Source organism: Ranitomeya variabilis, chromosome 5 (genome assembly GCF_051348905.1).
Source record: "Ranitomeya variabilis isolate aRanVar5 chromosome 5, aRanVar5.hap1, whole genome shotgun sequence".
NCBI classification, from domain to species: Eukaryota; Metazoa; Chordata; class Amphibia; order Anura; family Dendrobatidae; genus Ranitomeya; species Ranitomeya variabilis.
Genome location: NC_135236.1, coordinates 69,260,937 through 69,286,935, shown reverse-complemented (window position 1 = coordinate 69,286,935; position 25,999 = coordinate 69,260,937). Strand labels below are relative to the sequence as shown.

Here is a 25,999-nt window from a genome sequence, read left to right as displayed (position 1 = left end):
CTCGAGCTCTGCTTGCAAAACACATTACTTAATTTTTCCCAACTTCTACATTACACCACATGAAGAAAAAGAGGCAACATACTGTCACTCTACACAGTAACAGGACCGCTCCCCCCATTTAAAACAGTGTCCTCAAAAAATAAAATAAATACATCACTGCAGTAATAATATCCCTTAATTAGCCCCTATGGTAATAATAATATCCCTCATCCTGGCCCTGTGTGTCTCATTCCTGGCTCCAGCCATATGTTCTCCCATCCTGCCCTCATGAGTATCCTGCCCCATATGATCTCCCCATTCTGCCCCATCAGTCTCCATTGTATTTATCCTGCCCCATCATCCTGCACGATCTGTCTCCAATCCTGCCCCATGTCTTTCATTTTGCCCCGTGTCTCAAATCAAGCCCCATATCTACATTCTTTCCATGTCTCCAATCCTGCCCAATCTGTGTCCAGTCCTGCCCCCAGTGTGTCCAGCATCTCTGCCCCAATGTCCAGCATCTCTGCCCCCAGTGTCCAGCATCTCTGCCCCCAGTGTCCAGCATCTCTGCCCCCAATGTGTCCAGCATATCTGCCCCAGTATCCAGCATCTCTGCCCCCAGTGTCCAGCATCTCTGCCCCCAGTGTCCAGCATCTCTGCCCCCAGTGTCCAGCATCTCTGCCCCCAATGTCCAGCATCTCTGCCCCCAATGTGTCCAGCATCTCTGCCCCCAGTGTCCAGCATCTCTGCCCCCAATGTGTCCAGCATATCTGCCCCAGTGTCCAGCATCTTTGCCCCCAGTGTCCAGCATCTCTGCCCCCAATGTCCAGCATCTCTGCCCCCAATGTGTCCAGCATCTCTGCCCCCAATGTCCAGCATCTCTGCCCCAAATGTGTCCAGCATCTCGGCCCCCAGTGTCCAGCATCTCTGCCCCCAGTGTCCAACATCTCTGCCCCCAATGTGTCCAGCATCCTGCCCCAATGTCCAGCATCTCTGCCCCCAGTGTCCAGCATCTCTGCCCCCAATGTGTCCAGCATCCTGCCCCCAATGTCCAGCATCTCTGCCCCCAATGTCCAGCATCTCTGCCCCCAGTGTCCAGCATCTCTGCCCCAGTGTGTTCAGCAATCTGCCCCAGTGTCTCCAGCATATTGCCCCCAGTGTCTCCAGCATATTGCCGCCAGTGTGTTCAGCAATCTTCCCCAGTGTCTCCAGCATATTGCCCCCAGTGTGTCCAGCATCCTGCCCCCAATGTGTCCAGCATATTGCCCCCAGTGTGTCCAGCATATTGCCCCCAGTGTGTCCAGCATATTGCCCCAGTGTTTCCAGCATATTGCCCCCAGTGTCTCCAGCATATTGCCCCCAGTGTGTCCAGCAATCTGCCCCAGTGTCTCCAGCATATTGCCCCCAGTGTGTCCAGCATTCTGGCCCGGGCCCCCCGGATTGCCGTTCGCAATAAGAAAAAAAACCAAAAAAACTAGTTCTCCTCACCTGTCCGCGCTCCTTCGGCGAAGCTACCTCCAGCAGCGCGCACTCGCCGGCGACTGACAATGACATCAGACGCCAGCGACGTTCGCGCTGTGGTTGACGTGAGCTGCCAGCCTCCAATTTGCTGGTGGCTGTTAACTATTGACATGCAGGCGCGTGCCCGCACATCAATAGCGTTAAACTGCCGCAGCGCCAGTAGGGGCCCGGTGAGCAGATGAGACGGGGACCGATGCGGGCCCCCTCTGCCCACCGGGCCCATATGCCATTCAGGGCAGTAAGCCCTAATGGCGGCGGTCAATCTGAGTGGTTGCCCAGGGCCCCCCCACACCACTGGGCCCTGGGCTACCGCCCAGATTGACCTCATTATAATCCGCCACTGGCTATACAGGTTGGTCCGTATTAGATCTGATTTTTTTTCCCACCCATATGCTTGAATGGGCGAATGGTCAAAATGCAGAAGACACTATTGCATGCTGCTTTTTGGTTTAATACAGACATTCGGTCATCTGAACATCCCTATGGAATAACAATGGGTTCAAGTGCCGTCTGCGTGAGGTCAATTCTCTTTCACGTACAACAATGAGACCTAAAATACTGTAGTGTGAATGTTGCCTAAAAATGAGGATTGATGTTCACATCCCCTTTAAACGAAGACCCACCTTTGTAGCTGTGTTAATGAATTAATAATGCAGTTGTATAATTAGTAATTCCCTGGTTTATGTTATACCTATTAGATCAATCTCAGCTGTATTCACTGATTTCGGCAGCCCCGTAACGATCCAAAGACTCATCTCATGCCGCATGCAGACTTCCATGCATCATGGTCCGAGCATGGACCACAATGCAAGCACTGGCCGCGGGACTCCAGACCTCAGAGTGACAGCTTCATATAATTTTAAGAGTTCCGTTCTTGGAATCGCTAGGAATCCTAGCATTCCCCCCCCCCCCACACACACAATCAATAAGCTATCCCCAATCCATAGGATCAACGCTAACTGGAAGTTCTAGGAATAACCCAAGAAGGTGCCTACACACATTAGAGCCAAGTAGACCAACCATGCCAATTTTGGCAGGACTTGGCAAATATGTGTATAAAGAGCTTTCTACATCTCTCTGAAAGATGAGCAGTAAAGACAGATGGGTCATGTTGAATTTTATTGCCTGACACTTGGGTAGATAGAAGCCAGCGTGAATTGGCCACTTGGACTAGTCACTTCTGCCACGCTTTTAAGTATGTTTTCCTCTAAAACACTGCAGCAATATAGAGTAAAACGTAGATGTTTGTAACAAGGGATCCAGTCTCCGTTCCATGCTGCAATACCAGATACAGATAAAATATGTATTTGTGTGCTTTTTGTGCTGCATGTAATTACTGAGCACCTTGTGTGCTGTACTGTGAAGGACTGATGCACTGCCATGTTCTGGCAAAGTCACCGGGCAGCAGGGATGGTAATTTCTGTTAATTCCAGCTTTTAAAGCTGTGTGCACGCAGAGCTTTTCGAGGAGCTTTTGGAGTAGAAACTGAGTGGAAACTCTACAAATCTTTCTCCAAATCTCAAAACTCCTCAAAAAGTTATGCTCAGTTTACACTCCGAGTCCCAAAACTATGCAAAAAGGCTCAATGTGCACATACCCTTGGAGAAGGTTTGAGCATCAGTGTAGGCCTAGGAGGGCCCTGATAGGAGTTTTGGTGCAAAAATACTGGATAGTAGTGCTGATCAGATGGGGATAGGAGAAGTTTATTTAGAGGAAAGGTTTGGCACCAGGGAGGAATTGTTTACTGTAAAACCAAAGGGGGTGCCCGAGAGACCTGCAGTGCCATATGGGAGGGAGTAAGCCTGAACCTCTCCGTTAAGAAGCCACAATTGGGCTGAAAGCTTTGTGAAATCAGGGTCTGCTGTAGATTTATGTGGTCCTTTGGGTGACAGAGTCCTAGTGGTCTCCTTTATGCTTTTGATTTTTTTTCACCCAATCCTTCCAAGAGCTATAACGTTTTTATTTATCTGGTGATAAGAGTTGAATTTTTTTTTTTGCAATGTGAGCTGTAGTTTTCATCAATACAATTTTGGGGTCCATATACCTTTCAGATCTCTTTTTAACACTTTTTTGAAAGTCAAAGTGATCCAAAAACAGCGATTAAGCCATTTTTTATTTCAACGTTCACCCTGTGGGAGAAATATTATGATAATTTATTGGTTTGTACAGTTTGCCTGGAGTGATACTGGATATGCGTTTTTTAATTTTTAAATATTTTTCTTTTTATTGGTCCCCCAAGGGACTTGAACCTGTGATCACTAGAGGTCTAGAACACTTCACTGCAATACTGTAATAATGCAGGGTATTGGAAAATTACCTACAGTTGAAACCAGAAGTTTACATACACTATATAAAAAGACACATATGCATGTTTTTCCTCAATATCTGACATAAAATCAGAATAAACCTTTCCTGTTTAAGGTCAATTAGGATTACCATAATTACTAATATTTGCCAAATACCAGAAGAGTGAGAGAGAGAGAATGTTTTAAGGCATTTTTATCACAGACAGCAAAGTTGATGGCTACCAATAACAACCAGCAGAATTGTGAAGGCAGTTCTGGAGTGTAGTACAGGCTGTAAATCAGTTAAGTAACATAATGTAATGTATGTACCAAGTGACTCCATCAGTAGAATAGGGAGTGCAACTCTACTCTGCTTTTACTCATTGTCGGTAATTATCAGTATGGTCGCTTCTGAAGCCGCTCTGTGTTCCTGTGAAGCAAGACCTCTTGACGTGAGAGCTTGCTCTATATTTCCCAGGGAGGGAGTGGGTCTATGGATATGAGTAAAGAAGCCAAGGTCATGTTCTCTGTTGTGAATTCCGCTCTTGGGCTCCCTCCGGTGGTTGTAAGTAGCACTTTTGTGAATTCTGCTCTTGGGCTCCCTCCTGTGGTTTTGAGTGGTATAGCTGCTTCTTGGATTTAGTATTAGCAGCTGCTTCCACTGATCTTCTTTCTGCTCGGCTAGCTCGGCTATTTTAGTCTGGCTTTATCCCTCAATCAATGCCAGTTGCCAATTGTTCTTGCCTGGAGGCACGGCTCTTGGATTTCCCTGACACTCTGACCCGTTCAGCAAAGTTAAGTCCTTGCTTGTCCTTTTGCAGTCTCCTTGTTGTGGACTTTATTGTTCAGCACATTTATGTTTTGCTCATTTGTCCAGCTTATCAGTATGGATCTATTTAGCTAAGCTGGAAGCTCTGGGCTGCAGATTTTGCCCTCCACACCTTTAGTCAGGTGTGGAGATTTTTGCATATCTCTGCGGTGGACTTTTTCTAGTTTTTATTACTGACCGCACAGTGTTTCTTTCCTTACTGTCTATCTAGCTAGAATTGGCCTCTTTTGCTAAATCTTGTTTCATACTACGTATGTCATTTCCTTCTCCTCTCACAGCCAATATTTGTGGGGGGCTGTCCTATCCTTTGGGGATTTTCTCTGAGGCAAGATAGCTTTCCTGTTTCTACCTTTAGGGGTAGCTAGTTCTCCGGCTGTGACGAGATGTCCAGGGAGTGACAGGAACATTCCACGGCTACTGCTAGTGTTGTGCTAAGATCAGGGACTGCGGTCTGTATAGTTATTACCTGCCCAGAGCTAGTCGTATGTCGCTCCTAAATTACCAGTCCATAACAGTGCAACTGGCCAAGAATGAGTTGAATGCATCTCAAAAGAAGGAAAAGAAAAGAGTTCTGAGCCATTTTTTTTTCTTTAGTCTGTTTTGTCTTTTTCCTTCCTCTTAATCTCTGGGTGGATTTGGGTGCAGACATGGATGTTCAGGGTTTGTTTTCTCGTGTGGATCAGCTTGCTGCAAGAGTTCAGAGTATCCAAGATTATGTTGTCCAGACTCCAGCCTTAGAGCCTAGAATTCCTACTCCAGATTTGTTTTACGGGGATAGATCTAAGTTTTTGAACTTTAAAAATAACTGCAAATTGTTTTTTGCTCTGAAACCCCGTTCCTCTGGTGACCCCACTCAGCAAGTTAAAATAGTTATTTCTCTGCTGCGTGGTGACCCTCAGGACTGGGCATTCTCCCTTGAGTCAGGGGATCCGGCATTGCTTAATGTAGATGCATTTTTTCAATCGCTCAGATTATTGTATGATGAACCTAACTCTGTAGAGCATGCTGAGAAAACACTTTTGGCCCTGTGTCAGGGTCAGGAAGCGGCAGAATTGTACTGCCAGAAATTTAGAAAATGGTCTGTGCTCACTAAATGGAATGAGGATGCTCTGGCAGCAATTTTCAGAAAGGGTCTTTCAGAAGCCCTTAAAGATGTTATGGTGGGGTTCCCCACGCCTGTTGGTTTGAGCGAATCTATGTCCCTAGCCATTCAGATTGATCGGCGCCTGCGCGAGCGCAAAGTGGTGCACCATATGGCAGCGTCCTCTGAACAGAATCCTGAGCCTATGCAATGTGATAGGATTCTGACTAGAGCGGAACAGAGGGGATACAGACGTCAGAATGGGCTGTGTTTTTACTGTGGTGATTCTGCTCATACTATTTCTGATTGCCCTAAGCGTATTAAGAGGGTCACTAGATCTGTTACCATTAGTACTGTACAGCCTAAGTTTCTCCTGTCTGTGACCCTGATTTGCTCATTGTCATCTTTTTCTGTCATGGCATTTGTGGATTCAGGCGCTGCCCTGAATTTAATGGACTTAGATTTCGCCAGGCGCTGTGGCTTTTCTTTGCAGCCTTTGCAGAGTCCTATTCCCTTGAGGGGTATTGATGCTACACCGTTGGCCAAGAATAAACCTCAGTATTGGACTCAGCTGACTATGTGCATGGCTCCAGCACATCAGGAAGATTGTCATTTTCTGGTGTTGCATAATTTACATGATGTTGTTGTACTGGGTTTTCCATGGTTACAAGTACACAATCCAGTGTTGGATTGGAAATCTATGTCTGTGACTAGTTGGGGTTGTCAAGGGGTACATAGTGATGTTCCTTTAATGTCAATTTCCTCTTCCCCCTCTTCTGATGTTCCTGAATTTTTGTCAGATTTCCAGGATGTATTCGATGAGCCCAAGTCCAGTTCCCTTCCTCCTCATAGGGACTGTGATTGTGCTATCGACTTGGTTCCTGGCTGTAAGTTCCCTAAGGGCCGACTCTTCAATCTGTCTGTGCCAGAGCATGCCGCTATGCGGAGCTATGTTAAAGAGTCTTTAGAGAAGGGGCATATTCGGCCGTCTTCGTCACCATTGGGAGCAGGATTCTTTTTTGTTGCCAAGAAGCATGGCTCCTTCAGACCCTGTATTGATTATCGCCTTCCTAATAAGATCACGGTCAAATTCCAATACCCTTTACCTTTGCTCTCTGATTTGTTTGCTCGGATTAAGGGGGCTAGTTGGTTTACCAAGATTGACCTTCGAGGGGCGTATAATCTTGTTCGTATTAAACAGGGTGACGAATGGAAAACTGCATTTAATACGCCCGAAGGCCACTTTAAATACCTGGTGATGCCTTTCGGGCTTTCTAATGCTCCTTCTGTATTTCAGTCCTTCATGCATGATATTTTTCGCAATTATCTTGATAAATTCTTGATTGTGTATTTGGATGATATTTTGATTTTTTCCAATGATTGGGAGTCTCACGTGAAGCAGGTCAGGATGGTATTCCAGATCCTTCGTGATAATGCTTTATTTGTGAAGGGGTCTAAGTGCCTATTTGGGGTCCAGAAGGTCTCTTTTTGGGGGTTTATTTTATCTCCTTCGTCTATAGAAATGGATCCTGTTAAGGTCCAAGCCATTCATGACTGGGTTCAACCCACATCTGTGAAGAGCCTTCAGAAATTTTTGGGCTTTGCTAATTTTTATCGCCGTTTCATTGCCAACTTCTCTAGTGTGGTTAAGCCCCTGACTGATTTGACGAAGAAGGGTGCTGATGTGGCAAATTGGTCCTCTGAGGCTCTGGAGGCCTTTCAGGAGCTTAAGCGCCGATTTACTTCTGCCCCGGTCTTGCGTCAGCCTGATGTGTCTCTTCCTTTTCAGGTTGAGGTTGACGCTTCTGAGATTGGGGCAGGGGCCGTTTTGTCACAGAGGAATTCTGATGGTTCCTTGATGAAACCATGTGCCTTCTTTTCCCGAAAGTTGGTCGCCTGCGGAACGCAATTATGATGTCGGCAATCGGGAGTTGTTGGCTATGAAGTGGGCATTTGAGGAGTGGCGACATTGGCTTGATGGGGCCAAGCACCGCGTTGTGGTCTTGACCGATCATAAGAATCTGATTTACCTCGAGTCGGCCAAGCGGCTGAACCCTAGACAGGCTCGATGGTCCCTGTTTTTCTCCCGTTTCGATTTTGTGGTCTCGTATCTTCCGGGATCTAAGAATGTTAAGACGGATGCCCTCTCTAGGAGTTTTTTGCCTAATTCTCCTGGAGTTCTTGAGCCGGTTGGCATTCTTAGAGAAGGGGTGATTCTTTCTGCCATCTCCCCTGATTTACGGCGGGTGCTTCAGGAATTTCAGGCTGATAAACCTGACCGCTGTCCTGTGGGGAAGCTGTTTGTTCCTGATAGATGGACAAGTAAGGTAATTTCTGAGGTCCATTGTTCTGTGTTGGCCGGTCATCCTGGGATTTTTGGTACCAGGGATTTGGTTGCTAGGTCCTTTTGGTGGCCTTCCTTGTCGCGGGATGTGCGTTCTTTTGTGCAGTCCTGTGGGACCTGTGCCCGGGCTAAGCCTTGCTGTTCCCGCGCTAGTGGGTTGCTTTTGCCTTTGCCTGTCCCTGATAGGCCCTGGACGCATATTTCCATGGATTTTATTTTGGATCTTCCTGTGTCTCAGAGGATGTCTGTTATCTGGGTGGTTTGTGACCGGTTCTCTAAAATGGTCCATTTGGTACCTTTGTCTAAATTGCCTTCCTCCTCTGATTTGGTTCCATTGTTTTTTCAGCATGTGGTTCATTTGCATGGCATTCCGGAGAATATTGTGTCTGACAGAGGTTCCCAGTTTGTCTCCAAGTTTTGGCATTCCTTTTGTGCTAGGATGGGCATTAATTTGTCTTTTTCTTCGGCGTTCCATCCTCAGACAAATGGCCAAACTGAGCGAACTAATCAAACCTTGGAAACCTATTTGAGATACTTTGTGTCTGCTGATCAGGATGATTGGGTGGCTTTCTTGCCGTTGGCCGAGTTTGCCCTTAATAATCGGGCCAGTTCGGCTACTTTGGTTTCACCTTTTTTTGTAATTTTGGTTTCCATCCTCATTTTTCTTCAGGGCAGGTTGAGCCTTCTGATTGTCCTGGTGTTGATTCCATGATGGACAGGTTACAGCAGATTTGGACTCATGTGGTAGACAATTTGACGTTGTCTCAGGAAAAGGCTCAGCGTTTTGCTAACCGCCGTCGGTGTGTTGGTCCTCGGCTTCGTGTGGGGGATTTAGTCTGGTTATCTTCTCGTCATGTTCCTATGAAGGTTTCTTCCCCTAAGTTCAAGCCTCGGTTTATTGGTCCTTATAAGATTTCTGAGATTATCAATCCAGTATCTTTTCGTTTGGCCCTTCCAGCCTCTTTTGCCATCCACAATGTTTTCCATAGATCGTTGTTGCGGAGATATGTGGTACCTGTGGTTCCCTCTGTTGATCCTCCTGCCCCGGTGTTGGTTGAGGGGGAATTGGAATATGTGGTTGAAAAAATTTTGGATTCTCGTTTTTCGAGGCGGAGGCTTCAGTATCTTGTCAAGTGGAAGGGTTATGGCCAGGAGGATAATTCTTGGGTGGTTGCCTCCGATGTCCATGCCGCCGATTTGGTTCGTGCTTTTCACTTGGCTCGTCCTGATCGGCCTGGGGGCTCTGGTGACGGTTCGGTGACCCCTCCTCAAGGGGGGGTACTGTTGTGAATTCCGCTCTTGGGCTCCCTCCGGTGGTTGTAAGTAGCACTTTTGTGAATTCTGCTCTTGGGCTCCCTCCTGTGGTTTTGAGTGGTATAGCTGCTTCTTGGATTTAGTATTAGCAGCTGCTTCCACTGATCTTCTTTCTGCTCGGCTATTTTAGTCTGGCTTTATCCCTCAATCAATGCCAGTTGCCAATTGTTCTTGCCTGGAGGCACGGCTCTTGGATTTCCCTGACACTCTGACCCGTTCAGCAAAGTTAAGTCCTTGCTTGTCCTTTTGCAGTCCACTTGTTGTGGACTTATTGTTCAGCACATTTATGTTTTGTTCATTTGTCCAGCTTATCAGTATGTATCTATTTAGCTAAGCTGGAAGCTCTGGGCTGCAGATTTTGCCCTCCACACCTTTAGTCAGGTGTGGAGATTTTTGCATATCTCTGCGGTGGACTTTTTCTAGTTTTTATTACTGACAGTGTTTCTTTCCTTACTGTCTATCTAGCTAGAATTGGCCTCTTTTGCTAAATCTTGTTTCATACTACGTATGTCATTTCCTTCTCCTCTCACAGCCAATATTTGTGGGGGGCTGTCCTATCCTTTGGAGATTTTCTCTGAGGCAAGATAGCTTTCCTGTTTCTACCTTTAGGGGTAGCTAGTTCTCTGGCTGTGACGAGATGTCCAGGGAGTGACAGGAACATTTCACGGCTACTGCTAGTGTTGTGTTAAGATCAGGGACTGCGGTCTGTATAGTTACCACCTGCCCAGAGCTAGTCGTATGTCGCTCCTAAATTACCAGTCCATAACAGTTCTCCAAACCAACCTGACAGGGGAGGCAAGAGAAACAAGCAAGAGTCCCGAACACCAGAGGACTCGGGTGAGATGTTCACGGTAATGTGGCTACTACTGTTCAGGGTCTGTGAAGACCCAGGGAAGCCACATGGCTTCCAACATGGAGGATAAGCTACCAAGTGCACATTAGAGTGACTGTTCTGAAGTAAAGCTGAGGCCGAACACATCAGGAAAGGCTGTGGAGTGCAGAGGCCCCAGAAAATGTATTTCTACCTATGGCTACCAGGACATGAGTATTGGTGAGTATTGTCAGGAGGCTCGAGTAGGAGTCATGATACAACAGTGCCAATGTTGATGGGGCCTGTAAGCAGTGGGAGACGCAACTCCTCTCTGAGGTAAAGAGGAAGAACACAAGATGGTGAATGGGACGCAAGGAAGGAGTTACTCCAAGAAAAAAGTGGACCTTTTCTGGAAAAAACTGCTGAATGAGGACAGATTCAGAGAGATGGCTAATAACAAAGAGAAACAAGAACCACACTGGATGCAGAATGAAATTTTTTTTTTTTTAAATGAATTGCATAATTTGTGCCAAAATCCTCATCGAACCTTCAATGTGCCAATTTGAACTGAGCTGTAACACCAGTCCAAACTCAAGGAGAAACCTCCGATCCTGGCCATTTAAACTTTTAAATGCCGTGGTTATAAATCACCATGGCATCTAAGGTGCTAGACCAAAGGAGAGGGTCACCAGTTTTGGCATATTAGCTCTCCACCGTTCCACCGTGTGTGGAGCAGTTTCTTTCTTTGGCCCCTATACATAAGGCACTGTGCCCATGACCAGTGAAACAAGCAATGACTAGAAACCTCCTGTATCTCATATTTCGGCTTCTTTACATCATTCTGCAAATTTCAGTTATTTATACTGTGATCACTGACACATCAGTTTTCACTTCCTGTGCAGACTGGTGTATGGCATCAGATGTGGGTACTGCCTTTCCAATAAATTATTTTATAAGACTATATTATAGGGAACAATAACAGATATTGGTTGCAATTTAGAATTTTCAGATACAAAGGAATCTTTTTGGTGGCTTACCTTTGTTCGGTTTGGTAATATTGTGTAGAGTGAAAATCATGTGAGGGGTGGATCACCCGACATATGGGGGAAACAGGCGCAGACAATTTTAGCTATTCCACTCAAGATGAATTATGACCCTGCAGAGCTGCTATTCTGTTTGGTTTCTGTGCTGCTGTGGACATAAGAGACTCGATTGATCAAAGCTTTAAAAAGTCGCAAAATTTTGGTGCAAATGGAAGCTGCGGTAAAATTTTGCAACTTTTCGAGTTTTCACTCCACTTTGACCAAGTTATTTGCAGCGACCAACAGATAAAACAGAAGTTCAGCTTCAGCCCGAAACTCGTCATGTTAAGCCCCTACTTGTGGACATCACTTATTTTCTTTAATCCTGGCCACTGTTTTTTTTAGCTTTACTTTCTGAAAGGAACTAACAGTCATGTTGGTGCAGTCTGGGCCAGGGGTCTGCGTATATGGGAGATAGAGCATGTGAATTACATAAGCACTACTTCCCCAACAATGTGAGCAACTCCTACCCGAGCAGATTCTTCACTTCCTCAGTAGCCGAATTTCAGTACCAGAATTTAATTAAATCTTCCAAGAATATGCTGCATGTCATCAGGACATTTTTATTTTCTTTTATAAATAAAAAATTTTTTCATGATTTTTCAAAATAGGGGCTAAAAGTAGGAAATGTGATAAAGCAATAAAAAAAAAAAGTACATACTTAAAGACAACATTTCATACAACAATAAAAACGGAATATTCCGGGGAACAATGGGAATAAAATAAGAAAAAAAAACGATCACTTTTGGCCTGGTGACATTTTTTTTTCATTTTTTTTAACATTCTATGATCATTTTTTTTTCCTTATTTTATTCACACTGTTCCCCGTAGTATTCATTTTTTTTATTTCTTTTAAATCCTCCATATGGTTTCAGAGATATGGACCTTTTTATTTAGTGTTGATTTTATGGTATTTCCTAAGGGGGCGTAACTCACAGGATCCTCTGGGGCGTGTCTTTAGGTTGCTCTGCTTAATTACCCTGTAAGCAATGCCTACTTAAAGACCATAAAAATGAGCAGTAAATAAAAAGATCCATGTCTCTGGAACCATAATGGAAGGTTTAAAAGAAATAAAAAGCAGAATATTTAGGAAAGCAGCGGGACTAAAACAGGAGCAAAAACTGGCACTTTTGATTTCATGATAGATTCTCTTTAATTGCTAAATAATTTCATTTCTTTGGGATTTTTTTATATGGTTGAATAATCTGTTTTTTTAAAGAAAACAGAGAAAGTAATTACTGCAGTCTTGGTGTCATGATCCAGTCCGGATTTTGAGTCCTGTCTGCCCTTTTCCCCGGCTGATCATGTCAAGGGTTAACTTTGCTCTGCCTCATTCTCGGTTCAGGTTTGCTATTTAACTCTGCTGCATCCTGCAGCCGGTGTCAGTTATAGTTTCTGCCTACGGCCTGTGTAGCTGACTCTTCATACCCTGATTCATCTTCTGCTTTGCTGACTGTACCCATGTCTGTTTATTTCCTTCTTCCCGTCCTGACTCTGTGTTCTCCGTTCGTGTTTGGATTCCCTGCTACCTGACCTGGCTTGGACTCTGACCTGCTGTCTTGTTTCTTGTCTTTGGCATATCTGCTCCTGGTATTGACACATTTGACTTGTTTCTCATTCTGTGCTTGGTTATTCCTTTGGTACTGCGCTACACACTAATATCGATCCCGCTTGTTTTACTATTCCGCTGCCACCTAGTGGTGGCCTCGCTGCTGCACTGTAGGTCTGCTCCTGCTGTGTGCAGCACACCCTCCACTCTATTGCTATCTAGTAGAGCAGCAGTGTGACATTTGGTACATGAATGAATGTAGGAATGCTGACAATTAAGCTACGCAAAGAACATATGAGAAATTATCATATACATTATCTAGGATAATACCGAGTCATCAGGAAAGATGTAATAATATATCCAAACTAATTATTACTTTAGATACTTAATTTCAAGAAACAGAAAGAAAGGTAGGAACGATAGAAAAAAGAAAATGTGGATTAAGGGTAAGATTATCCTAAATAATTGTCAAGTGTATCTGTTACTCACCTGTCCCAGCTCCAGCCTCTCTGCTCTCATTCTGCCTCGACCGGCTTCTTCTGTGCATCAGGGTAGCATGGTACCCTGCCGTGCTCCAATGAGGTCACGCATTCAGGCATACAGGTCGGCTCAGGTGGTGCATACCCATGTACCCAATTTTGCTACATCCCTGGGCTCTGCTACCTTGCATAACTCTGCTAATCATCTCTACATTGAGTCTCCTCACATACCCAGCTCTGCTGCATCTCTGGGCTCTGCTACTTTGTGCAACTCTGCTGATTACCTGTATATTGAGTCTCCTCACATACTCAGCTCTGCTGCATCTCTGGGCTCTGCTACTTTGTGAAACTCTGCTGATTACCTGTATATTGAGTCTCCTCACATACCCAGCTCTGCTACATCTCTGGGCTCTGCTACTTTGTGCAACTCTGCTGATTACCTGTATATTGAGTCTCCTCACATACCCAGCTCTGCTGCATCTCTGGGCTCTGCTACTTTGTGAAACTCTGCTGATTACCTGTATATTGAGTCTCCTCACATACCCAGCTCTGCTGCATCTCTGGGCTCTGCTACTTTGTGCAACTCTGCTGATTACCTGTATATTGAGTCTCCTCACATACCCAGCTCTGCTACATCTCTGCGCTCTGCTACTTTGTGCAACTCTGCTGATTACCTGTATATTGAGTCTCCTCACATACCCAGCTCTGCTACATCTCTGGGCTCTGCTACTTTGTGCAACTCTGCTGATTACCTGTATATTGAGTCTCCTCACATACCCAGCTCTGCTGCATCTCTGGGCTCTGCTATACTTCTTACACATAATGCATAATATTCCAACAGATACTCTGCTTTGCCTCACCACTGGGCAACTAGCTAGATTCTGCTAACTAATCTGCTCCTCTGGTTGTTACCCAGTCTCTACATCTGAAAAAACTAGATTACACTTCTGCGAAACGTCATCTGTCTGTGCTGAATTACAACTGCTCATCCAGACCAAGGGCTTTCATTGATCCACCTCACAACTTGAGGCATAACAATATCTAGTCTCACAAGGAGGATGGTGCCATCAGATAGCGATGTATGGAATGTGGCAGAAGATGTGTGTCATGTTCCTCTTGGTGAGGTGGATTCTCAAAGCCCTTGGTCTGGATGAGCAGTTGCTATGCGGCACAGACCGATGATGTTGGTGCAGCAAGGACATCCAGATGGAATGATGGAAGGTGTTCTGGCAGAACGGCAACAGGAGGCGCAAATGGGAGGCAAAGAAGCAGAGTAGACTCAGCAACGAGGAGCTGAGCAGCCCAGAGATATGGCAGAGTTGACTCGATTTTCTAGCAGAGCTGAGTGCATCACAAAATCCAAAATAAAATTTACCAGCCGTATACAAAAGTACCCAGCAATGTAGGAAAGCTGGGCTTGTCACTAGGTCTATGGAAGGCAGGACTATGTAGTGAATTGGGACCATGGCAGCCAAGAGGTCAAGTTGACCAGAAATCTTCTGTTCTAATCTCCTCCATTCACATTTTTGCATCCAGAGCAGCAGCCCACATTAACCACAGTGGTTCAGTTGAAAATTTCCAAAGCCTGGATATGATTTATCCCACACTTAGGGTACTGTCACACAGTGCAATTTTCGTCGCTACGACGGCACGATCCGTGACGTCGCAGCGTCGTATGATTATCGCTCCAGCGTCGTAGACTGCGGTCACACTTTGCAATCACGGCGCTGGAGCGATGCCGAAGTCCCCGGGTAACCAGGGTAAACATCGGGTAACTAAGCGCAGGGCCGCGCTTAGTAACCCGATGTTTACCCTGGTTACCAGCGTAAACGTAAAAAAAACAAACAGTACATACTTACATTCCGGTGTCTGTCCTCCGGCGTCTCAGCTTCTCTGCACTGTGTAAGCACCATAGCCGGAAAGCAGAGCGGTGACGTCACCGCGTCACCGCTGTGCTCGCTTTCCGGCCGGCAGGCGCTCACACAGTGCAGAGAAGCTGAGACGCCGGAGGACAGACACCGGAATGTAAGTATGTACTGTTTGTTTTTTTAATGTTTACGCTGGTAACCAGGGTAAACATCGGGTTACTAAGCGCGGCCCTGCGCTTAGTTACCCGATGTTTACCCTGGTTACAAGCGAACACATCGCTGGATCGCTGTCACACACAACGATCCAGCGATGTCAGCGGGTGATCAAGCGACGAAAGAAAGTTCCAAACAATCTGCTACGACGTACGATTCTCAGCAGGGTCCCTGATCGCTGCTGCGTGTCAGACACTGCGATATCGTAACGATATCGCTAGAACATCACGAATCGTACCGTCGTAGCGATCAAAATTGCACTGTGTGACAGTACCCTTAGGCCTCATTCACTCGTCCTATTTTCACATATGAGTGCTATCCATGTGATAGTTTATAAGGCTGTTCACATGTCTTTGATTTTACGCAAAAGGAGCATTCCGAGGAAAATCGAGGAGACATGTTCGATTTTTGGATCAAAATTAGGAATACAAGTCCATGGGTCTTTGAAAAAATCAGACCGCACTCGAATGTCATCCGAATATGGTTCAATTTTCACAGCCTGTTAGATAACAGATGAAGATGGAGAAACATTTTTTTTAATATCTCCACGTACGAGAAAAATTGATGACATTCAGACCACACTCTTGTCAAAGTCTAATCAAAAATTTCACCAAAGTGGAAAAATCAGACGTATGATTGAGCCCCAAAGCCTCATACAGATGGCAGGTTTTTTCACATACAAGAAAAACAGACCAAATGTCATCAATTATTTTTATAATGGCCATAGTTTTGTCATATTGTCATCAGTTTTTCTCATATGTGAAAAAAATAAAAAATAAAAAGTTTCTCTACCTTCTCTTATGTAACAGTCAGTGAAAAACGGACAGCAATTGTATGTTATCGGAGTGGTGTTTGATTTTTTTCATGGACCCATAGACTGTGTTTTTTGGGAAGCACATATTTAAATTTGCCTTAAAAATCTATGGGTTCCTGAAAATCAGATGCCATCAGTATATAGTCTGTGATTAGTATTGTAATGGATAGAACAAGCTTTGTAATTACAGTAATTTCTTTATCCATCTCTGATCATTATTAATGATAAAAACTGACACGGATCAAAACACTGATGAAAATCGGATCAAAAACACTGATGAAACTCTGATGGAAACACTGATGACACTCGGACAATTTTTTGCGTGCGTCAGACGTCACTGATGTCTGAATTAGGCCTTACTTTACAATGGAGAAGGAAAGATTTTCAACTAACTTATTTATTTTTCCATATAAGAAAATTTCTGATGAAACTCATGGTAAAAACCGACACTGACCAAATACTGATGAAAATCAGATCCAAAACACTGATGAAAATCAGTCATTTTTTTGCGTACCAAAAAAAAAAATCATTGATGATGAGGTCTGAAAAGCTAGAGCCCCGAAACGTGGATAAAAGAGCCGTTCAGGTGTAATGTGGACATGCTGACAGCCAACTACATGGGGAGCGTCCCCGCAAGGCATATCACAGGGCCCTATGGGAGAGAGCGATGATCCCGGATGTGAAGAGTTAACACATCCGGCATGATCGTGTCCCAGAAAGGGGGCGGGGCTTAGCGCCGGGCGGCTTCGCCGCTCCGGCGATACCGCCGGCCATCCTGACCGTGGACGTGCAGCGCCCCAGAGTCCTGGTCGTTGCAGTACTGTTGCTCCGCCACTAAGGGGGGCTATGGTACGTCTGATGGTCTGAAGGAATTCATCTGACCAGGTATCACATACACCAATACATTTCACAGTCTGGCCTCCAGGGGGAGCTAAGGGTATTATTCATTAGGCCACTCCTCACACTTTGGTAAAACTGGGGGTTAGGCAGGAAGTTAAAAAGAAAGCTGACTGGGTTGGAACCAGGCAACACCTTGTGGCAGAGGGTGTTGTAGGGGAAGATTCGGTAGGGTCCCTGTCAGGGGTGGGATCCTGACAGAGGCCTGGCAATCAGAGAGAAAGTTACTGGACCGCGCCTGCACTTCATAGCGGCGGTGCCCTAAGAAAGGACAAGAAGCAAGATTTATTGTGCTGAGTGAGAAACGAGATCAACGCAACAAGGAGAAATACCAGTAGGAGTCGTGCTGTTAGACCGAGGCAACATCCTACTGAGGAGCAATTAACCAGTGGCCGGAACGCCGAGGAAGTATAGAGCTCCAGGCAATACTTCAAACCTACGGCAGGACAGTCAGTTACAGGCGGGCTGTCTCACCTAAATCACCTACGAAGACATAGGGGGCACACTAGGAGAGGGGCGACTCTAGGGTCCCGGAAGAGCTCCGAGCCTACCCGTCATGCGGGTGCGTCCCAACCAAGGCATCAGGGAGGGACGGAGAAGAAGAACATCATCAGAACCGAGTTGTGAGGGAACACAAGAAACAGACACAACAGTTGTGGGGACTATCCCGTAAGCACAGCAGGGGAGGACCACAACACACAAGCGCTAGCAGGTAGGCACAGATTTCCACCTGCAAAGGCAACTCTGGAGGTGCCATCGGACCGGCCGGACTTGCGCAGCCCGTTTAACCGTACCCAGGACTGAGGACCCTGAGACCTTCAGTAAAGAGGTAAAGAGACTGCACCCCTGTGTCCTTGTGATTGATTGCGTCCTGCACCACACACCGAACTGTCATTCCTTTATTTGGGCGCCCCTCGGCAGGGTCACGGATCGGGCCTAGCCACCGTGACAACCCCAGAACAGAGACTCAGAGGCCCGGTACCGGGTACCCCCTCGGCCCTGCGGCGGTGGGGGCGCTGCAGACACGCACCCTAAGAGGCAGTACGCTCAGGCTCCAGAGCTGGAACCGATAGCTGCTTGCCTGAAAATATTACATCCATGTCCCTGAAGGAGACCGTGATTTTCACGGGAAACTTTATTTTTTTTTATAAACCTGACCTATATTCCTCCACAACGTTGACCTATTTGGTTATACTGTAGGTGTTTTAATACAGAAATCAAGTGACAATGTGATTATACTCTAATTATGTGACTTTTCTAGCTCATGGGAGAGTTTTCATTTTTGTGCTATCGTTAGTTTCCTCCCCTTTTTACAAGAGTAGTAATTTTAAACTAAACCATTTACATCTCTTTGCTGAATTCTGTCTATTTTTTTTCTTGGGTTTTGCTTTTATTACGGTAATAACGACCAGGCAACATGGTTCTTCCGTTCAGTACGATTACGCCGATACCAATGTTATGAGCATTGTTACGGACAGTAGATGCATTTATCGGAAAGGTGCAGCGGATGAAAGACACATCATGCTTATTTTCCTTAGAAATTAGAAGATGCCCAGCAGTGGCATCAGCTCAGAAATGGCAGCAACCAGTGGGACTCAGATGAAAGACACATCATGCTTACTTTCCTTAGAAACCAAAAGATGGCAGCTGTGGCATCTGCTCAGAAATGGCAGCAACCAGTGGGACTCAGATGAAAGACACATCATGCTTACTTTCCTTAGAAACCAGAAGATGGCAGCTGTGGCATCAGCTCAGAAATGGCTGCAACCCATGGGACTCAGATGAAAGACACATCATGCTTACTTTCCTTAGAAACCAGAAGATGGCAGCTGTGGCATCTGCTCAGAAATGGCAGCAACCCATGGGACTCAGATGAAAGACACATCATGCTTACTTTCCTTAGAAACCAGAAGATGGCAGCTGTGGCATCTGCTCAGAAATGGCAGCAACCAGTGGGACTCAGATGAAAGACACATCATGCTTACTTTCCTTAGAAATCAGAAGATGGCAGCAGTGACATCAGCTCAGAAATGACAGCAACATCTGTCTACTGTTTGGAGAAGTCTGGCCAAAAGTGGTCTTCATGTAAGAATTGTGGCCAAAAAAACATAGGAACTGGGTTGCAGAAAAATGGTGGCATGTGCTCTGGACTGATGAGATGAAATGTGAAATATTTGGCTGTAGCAGAAGTCAATTTGTTCACTGAAGGGTTGGAGAACGGCACAATAATGAGATTCTGCAAGAAAAGTGAAGCATGGTGGAAGGTCCTGCAATTATGGAGCTGCATTTCAGGATATAGAGATGAGGATTTGGTCAGGATTAATGGTGTCCTTAATGCTGAGAAATACAGGCAGGTACTTATCCATCATGTGATACCATCAGGGAGGTGTCTGCTTGGTTCTAACATTATTCTGCAGCAGGAAAATGACAACGTCCAGCCAAAGTCATTAATGAATTATAACAAATGTGAAAAGGACAAATGTACAAAAAAGTACAAACTACCACCTTTCTACCCCAATAAATAAAAGTAAATAAAACCCTTAAAAATAAAATGAACATATTAGTCATCGGTGCGTGCATAAATGTCGCAAGTAATAAACTATACAATATTTAGCCAATATAGTGAGAAGCAAAATGGGAAAAGCTGCCGTTTGGTCACTTGGACTCACTTACTTTTCTTTTGTCATTTGACCAGTGGTACGGTCATTTTTCCAAAGTGTCTCAAAAGCCATTTTTCAACACAATAACACCACAATATTGTTGCTGCTACTGTCAGCAGACTGTGAGGCCTGAATGTGCTACCATGGCCTCCAGAGTCTCCAGACTTGTCTCCCTCATCGAGCACATCTGGAACATTATTCATCAGCAATTGCACAGGAGCTGCCAGCAGCGGATCTTGATGATTTGCCCATGTGCATTCAGCGCAGCAGAACTTTCCTGAGACAACCATTAATAACCTCATTGATAGGCTGTAAGTGTGGAGATTTCTGCACGTGGCGCTCATACCCCATACTGAATTAAACAAGATGATTTGAAAATGTTGTTTTCATTTTTTCACCATTTGCAGATCATGGCTATCCATCTTCTGATTTCCATAATTCCATGACTTTTTCTTTTTGGTATTGCCATTTTTAAGTTGAGGAGTGTTGGTGGAAGGCAAGGAGGAAAGATCAAAAGCGAAGAGAAGCCCAATGGAACTCAACGGCCTCCCAGAAACTCCTGGTGTGAGCCTTCCTCTTAGCAAAGAAGTTGCTTTGCTGACAATTAAATGGGTTTTCCAATACATTTATTCCCTATCCACAGGATAATGATTAATGACTTATTTCTGGGGTCCGACTGTAAGCTGAGACCCGACTACCTTGCATATGTGAACGAGCCGTAAGGTGTCTGCAAAACTGAGGCAGGGAGAGAGTACCTTTCTCCAGTTATACGATACTGTAGCACTGTGATCTCTAGCCTTAATAAAAAATTGTACTAATGTCTCCTCCAATCATATTTTATGTGTTGCACGTTAATTAAATTATTTGACGGGATGGTACTGACTGGTGATAAGACACAGGAATTTATGTCATCAGGTAACACCACCCTATTAAATCTGCTTTTTTTCCCCTCCCACAGAAATGGAAGAAAGTATGGGCACTGTTATTCGAAGCTACTTCCAGCGGCCTGGCACGCTTGGAGATGTACGAGGGCACCCAACCCCCTGAAACAGGACGTAAGCAAGAATGCTGGAAACTGTTACAACTCAGCGAATGTGTGAGTTTATCAGATCGTTGTGGAGAGAGTTGTCCAAAGGATACTCGGGCATTCAGCATCGAGACGGCACAGAGGGTCTACCTGATCGCTAGTGAGATCCCCGAACAGCCAAACTGGGTGAGGGCCCTCTGCGGTTTGGCATTTCCACAGGTAAGTTTCCTGAGTAGCTTGTGCTTATTGACGCCGGCTTGTGCAAAACCAAGAGTGAAGAGCGGAGACCAGAGGAGGCAGATACTAGCAGTCAGTGACCACTAGAGTGCCTAGACCTAATCAGGTAGTCACTGTCCCAAAACTGAGGTGTCCGGCTTGTGTATATTATCCCAACTCACACCATAGTCCCGGGAGTAAGTGTGACTTTCCCTCGTGATGGCCAATTCATGCAGTTTCACATGTGGAAGGATGGTCTGAAGCTATAGAGCTTGGAGCAGAGGTTTATCTTCAGCAATGAGTCCCGATTTTGTCTTGGATGCACTGATAGCTGAAGATTGGTCTGGAGACCACGTGGGTAATGCTATGAAGAGGCCATCACTGAATAACATCATACTGCTTCTCTCAGGATTACAGTGTGTGGTGGCATAATGTATGGTAGCCGGATCCTTATAGTCTTCATTCTAGGTACAATAACATTGATTTGGTGGTGGAATCAGTTTTAGGGCCATTTCTCCAAATTGTCCTAGGAGCTTTTTAAAGATAAGACCAGGTCCATTGTTGCTCATGCTACTGTGACCAGTGTTGTGAATTCTGTTTTTGGCTCCCTCTGGTGGCTACTGGTGGTACTGGTTGACTTTGGTCTTGGGTTTCCAGTGCACCTGTTTTCATCAGGAAATTGGGAGTTTCCTATTTAGTCTGGCTTCTCAGTCACTCTAGTGCCGGCAATCAATGTTACCAGAGCATCTCTGTTGCTTGCTACCTGCTCCAAGTCTGCAATTCAGCTAAGTTGAAATCTTTGGCTTTTTGTCTTTGTTTTGTCCAGCATGCATTTATATTTCTCGTGCTGCTGGAAGCTCTAGTGATCTGAAATTACTACTCCGGTGTCATGAGTTGATAACGGAGTTAAGGTAGTTTCAGGATGGCTGCTTAGGGTTTTGAGGTAACCGCGAAGTCCTCTTTTGTATTTTCATCTATCTAGTCAGAGGGCCTCACTTTGCTGAATCTATATTCATACTGCGTTTGTGTTTTCCTCTTACCTAACCATTATTACATGTGGGGGGCTACTATAACTTTTGGGGTTTCCCTGGAGGCAAGCCAGGTCTGTGTATTCCTCTTATAGGGGTAGTTAGCTCTCCGGCTGGCGCGAGGTGTCTAGGGATACAATGTAGGCACACCCCCTGGCTATTTTTATTTGCGTGTTAGGTTCAGCATCGCGGTTACCTGAGATACCATCTTCCTAGAGCTAGTCCGTTTTTTGCCCATGTCCCTGCCATTGGGAATCATGACAGTATTGCCGGCCCTAATGTATTAAAGGTATTGGCTAAAGAAGGTGAGAAAAAAGAAGTTTCTGACATTTTTTTTTTTACTCAGAGGTTCTGTCTAGCCATAATTGCAATCTGCTGTTTTTTTTTTCTTTTTGTTTTTTTTTCTCTCCTCTTAACCCCTGAATGGCTCAGATCTCTGCTGTTGAGAAATGGATATCCAGAGTTTAGCTTCTAATCTTAATACTCTTGCCTCTAAGGTTCAAAATATCCAAGACTATGTGATACATGCTCCTATGTCTGAACCCAAGATCCCTATACCTGAGTTCTTTTCTGGAGATAGATCTCGCTTTTTGAATTTTAAGCACAATTGTAAATTGTATCTTTCTCTGAGATCTCGTTCCGCTGGAGACCCCGCTCAGCAGGTTAAAATTGTTATTGCCTTGTTGCGGGGTGACCCCCAGAATTGGGCATTTGCATTGGCACCAGGGGATCCTGCGCTGCTCAATGTGGATGCGTTTTTTCTGGCACTGGGGTTGCTCTATGAGGAACCTAATTTGGAGATTCAGGCTGAAAAGGCCTTGCTAGCCCTCTCTCAAGGGCATGATGAAGCTGAAGTATATTGTCAAAAATTTCGAAAATGGTCTGTGCTTACTCAGTGGAATGAGTGCGCCCTGGCGGCGAATTTCAGAGAAGGTCTCTCTGACGCCGTTAAAGATGTCATGGTGGGGTTTCCTACGCCCACAGGTCTGAATGAATCCATGACTATGGCTATTCAGATTGATCGGCGTTTGCGGGAGCGCAAACCTGTGCACCATTTGGCGGTGTCTTCTGAGCAGGCACCGGAGATTATGCAATGTGATAGAATTCTGTCCAGAAGTGAACGGCAGAATTATAGGCGTAAAAATGGGTTGTGCTTCTACTGTGGTGATTCTGCTCATGTTATATCAGCATGCTCTAAACGCACAAAAAAGGTTGATAAGTCTTTTGCAATTGGCACCTTACAGTCTAAGTTTATTTTGTCTGTAACTTTGATCTGTTCATTATCAACTATTACTGTGGATGCCTATGTGGATTCTGGCGCTTCCTTGAGTCTTATGGATTGGTCCTTTGCCAGACGTTGTGGGTTTAGCCTAGAGCCTTTGGAAGTTCCTATCCCTCTGAAGGGTATCGACTCCACACCTTTGGCTAGGAATAAACCACAGTTCTGGACACAAGTGACTATGTGTATGACTCCTGACCATCGGGAGGTGATTCGCTTCCTTGTGTTGCATAACTTGCATGATGTCTTAGTGCTTGGATTGCCATGGTTGCAAACTCATAATCCAGTCCTTGACTGGAAAACAATGTTTGTGTTAAGCTGGGGATGTCAGGGGGCTCATGGGGAAGTACCTTTGGTTTCCATTGCTTCATCTACTCCCTCTGAAATTCCAGCATTTTTGTCTGATTATGGTGATGTTTTTGAGGAGCCTAAACTTAGTTCTCTCCCCCCTCACCGGGATTGCGATTGTGCTATAGACTTGATTCCGGGCAGCAAGTTTCCCAAGGGTCGTTTGTTCAATCTATCTGTGCCTGAGCATGCTGCTATGCGAGAGTATATTAAGGAGTCCTTGGAAAAGGGACATATCCGTCCATCCTCATCCCCTTTAGGAGCAGGTTTTTTTTCCTGGGTAAAAAAGATGGCTCCCTGAGGCCCTGTATTGATTATCGCCTGTTGAATAAGATTACAGTCAAATACCAGTATCCTTTGCCACTACTGACTGATTTATTTGCTCGTATTAAAGGGGCAAAGTGGTTCTCTAAGGTTGATCTTCGGGGTGCGTATAATTTGGTGCGGATCAAGCAGGGAGATGAGTGGAAAACTGCATTTAATACGCCCGAGGGCCATTTTGAGTATTTGGTAATGCCTTTTGGTCTTTCTAATGCTCCTTCAGTCTTTCAGTCCTTTATGCACGATATTTTCCGTAAATACCTGGATAAATTTATGATTGTGTATTTGGATGATATTTTGATTTTTTCGGATGACTGGGAGTCGCATGTTCAACAGGTTAGGAAGGTTTTTCAGGTTTTGCGGTCCAATTCTCTGTTTGTAAAGGGTTCAAAGTGTATCTTTGGGGTTCAGAAGATCTCCTTTTTGGGGTATATTTTTTCCCCTTCTTCTGTTGAGATGGATCCTGTCAAGGTTCGGGCTATTTGTGATTGGACGCAGCCTACTTCCCTGAAGAGTCTTCAGAAGTTCTTGGGCTTTGCTAATTTCTATCGTCGATTTATAACTGGGTTTTCAAGTGTTGCTAAACCTCTGACTGATTTGACTAAGAAGGGTGCTGATGTTGCCAATTGGTCCTCTGCGGCTGTGGAGGCCTTTCGGGAGCTTAAGCGCCGCTTTTCTTCTGCCCGTGTTGCGCCAGCCTGATGTTTCGCTCCCTTTTCAGGTTGAGGTTGATGCTTCCGAGATTGGAGCGGGGGCGGTTTTGTCGCAGAAAAGTCCCGATTGCTCAGTGATGAGACCATGTGCATTTTTCTCTCGAAAGTTTTCGCCCGCTGAGCGAAATTATGATGTCGGTAATCGGGAGCTCTTGGCTATGAAGTGGGCATTTGAGGAGTGGCGTCATTGGCTTGAGGGTGCTAGACATCAGGTGGTGGTCTTGACTGATCACAAGAATCTGATTTACCTTGAGTCCGCCAGGCGTCTGAATCCTAGACAGGCGCGCTGGTCATTGTTTTTCTCTCGGTTTAATTTTGTGGTTTCATACTTGCCGGGCTCGAAAAATGTGAAGGCAGATGCTCTTTCTAGGAGTTTTGAGCCTGACTCCTCTGGTGATTCTGAGCTTACGGGTATCCTTAAGGATGGAGTGATTTTGTCTGCTGTCTCCCCAGACTTGCGACGTGCTTTGCAGGAGTTTCAGACTGATAGGCCTGATCGTTGTCCGTCTGGGAGATTGTTTGTTCCAGATGAGTGGACCAGTAGAGTCATCTCAGAGGTTCATTCTTCTGTGTTGGCGGGCCACCTGTTGTGATTTTGCTTTTTGCTCCCTCTAGTGGTCATTAGTGATTTGACTCTGGAGCTTCTGTCTTTTCCTATATCCTCACCTGGGCCGTTAGTTCAGGGGCGTTGCTATATAAGCTCCCTGGACCTTCAGTTCAATGCCTGGCATCGTTGAAATCAGAGCTAATCTGTTGTGCTCTTGTCCTATGATCCTGGTTCCTGTATTTCAAGCTAAGTCTGCTTCCGTGCTTTTTGCTTTTGTTTTGTTTGGTATTTTTGTCCAGCTTGTTCCAATCTGTATCCTGACATTTGCTGGAAGCTCTAGGGGGCTGGTGTTCTCCCCCCGGACCGTTAGACGGTTCGGGGGTTCTTGAATCTCCAGCGTGGATTTTTATAGGGTTTTTGTTGACCAGATAAGTTATCTTGCTATATTCTGCTATTAGTAAGCTGGCCTCTCTTTGCTGAACCTGGTTCATTTCTGTGTTTGTCATTTCCTCTTACCTCACCGTTATTATTTGTGGGGGGCTTGTATCTTGCTTTGGGGTCCCTTTCTCTGGAGGCAAGAGAGGTCTTTGTTTTCTTCTCCTAGGGGTAGTTAGATTCTCCGGCTGGCGCGAGTCATCTAGCGATCCGTAGGCATGATCCCCGGCTACTTCTAGTGTTGGCGTTAGGAGTAGCTATTTGGTCAACCCAGTTACCACAGCCCTATGAGCTGGATTTTTGAATCTCGCAGACTTACACGTTTCTCTGAGACCCTGTCCACTGGGGTCATAACAGTA

General features: G+C 45.3%; 1 protein-coding gene across 1 annotated transcript in view; it reads left to right on the top strand.

Moving 5' to 3' along the window:
* Window positions 1-25,999, top strand: part of DOK2 (docking protein 2) — a 48,818-nt gene that overhangs the window by 1,410 nt on the left and 21,409 nt on the right. Inside the window, exon 2 of the mRNA XM_077262137.1 lies at window positions 20,685-20,972. Within this exon, the coding sequence (XP_077118252.1) occupies window positions 20,685-20,972 (288 nt within the window). The remainder of the gene's footprint in view (window positions 1-20,684; window positions 20,973-25,999) is intronic.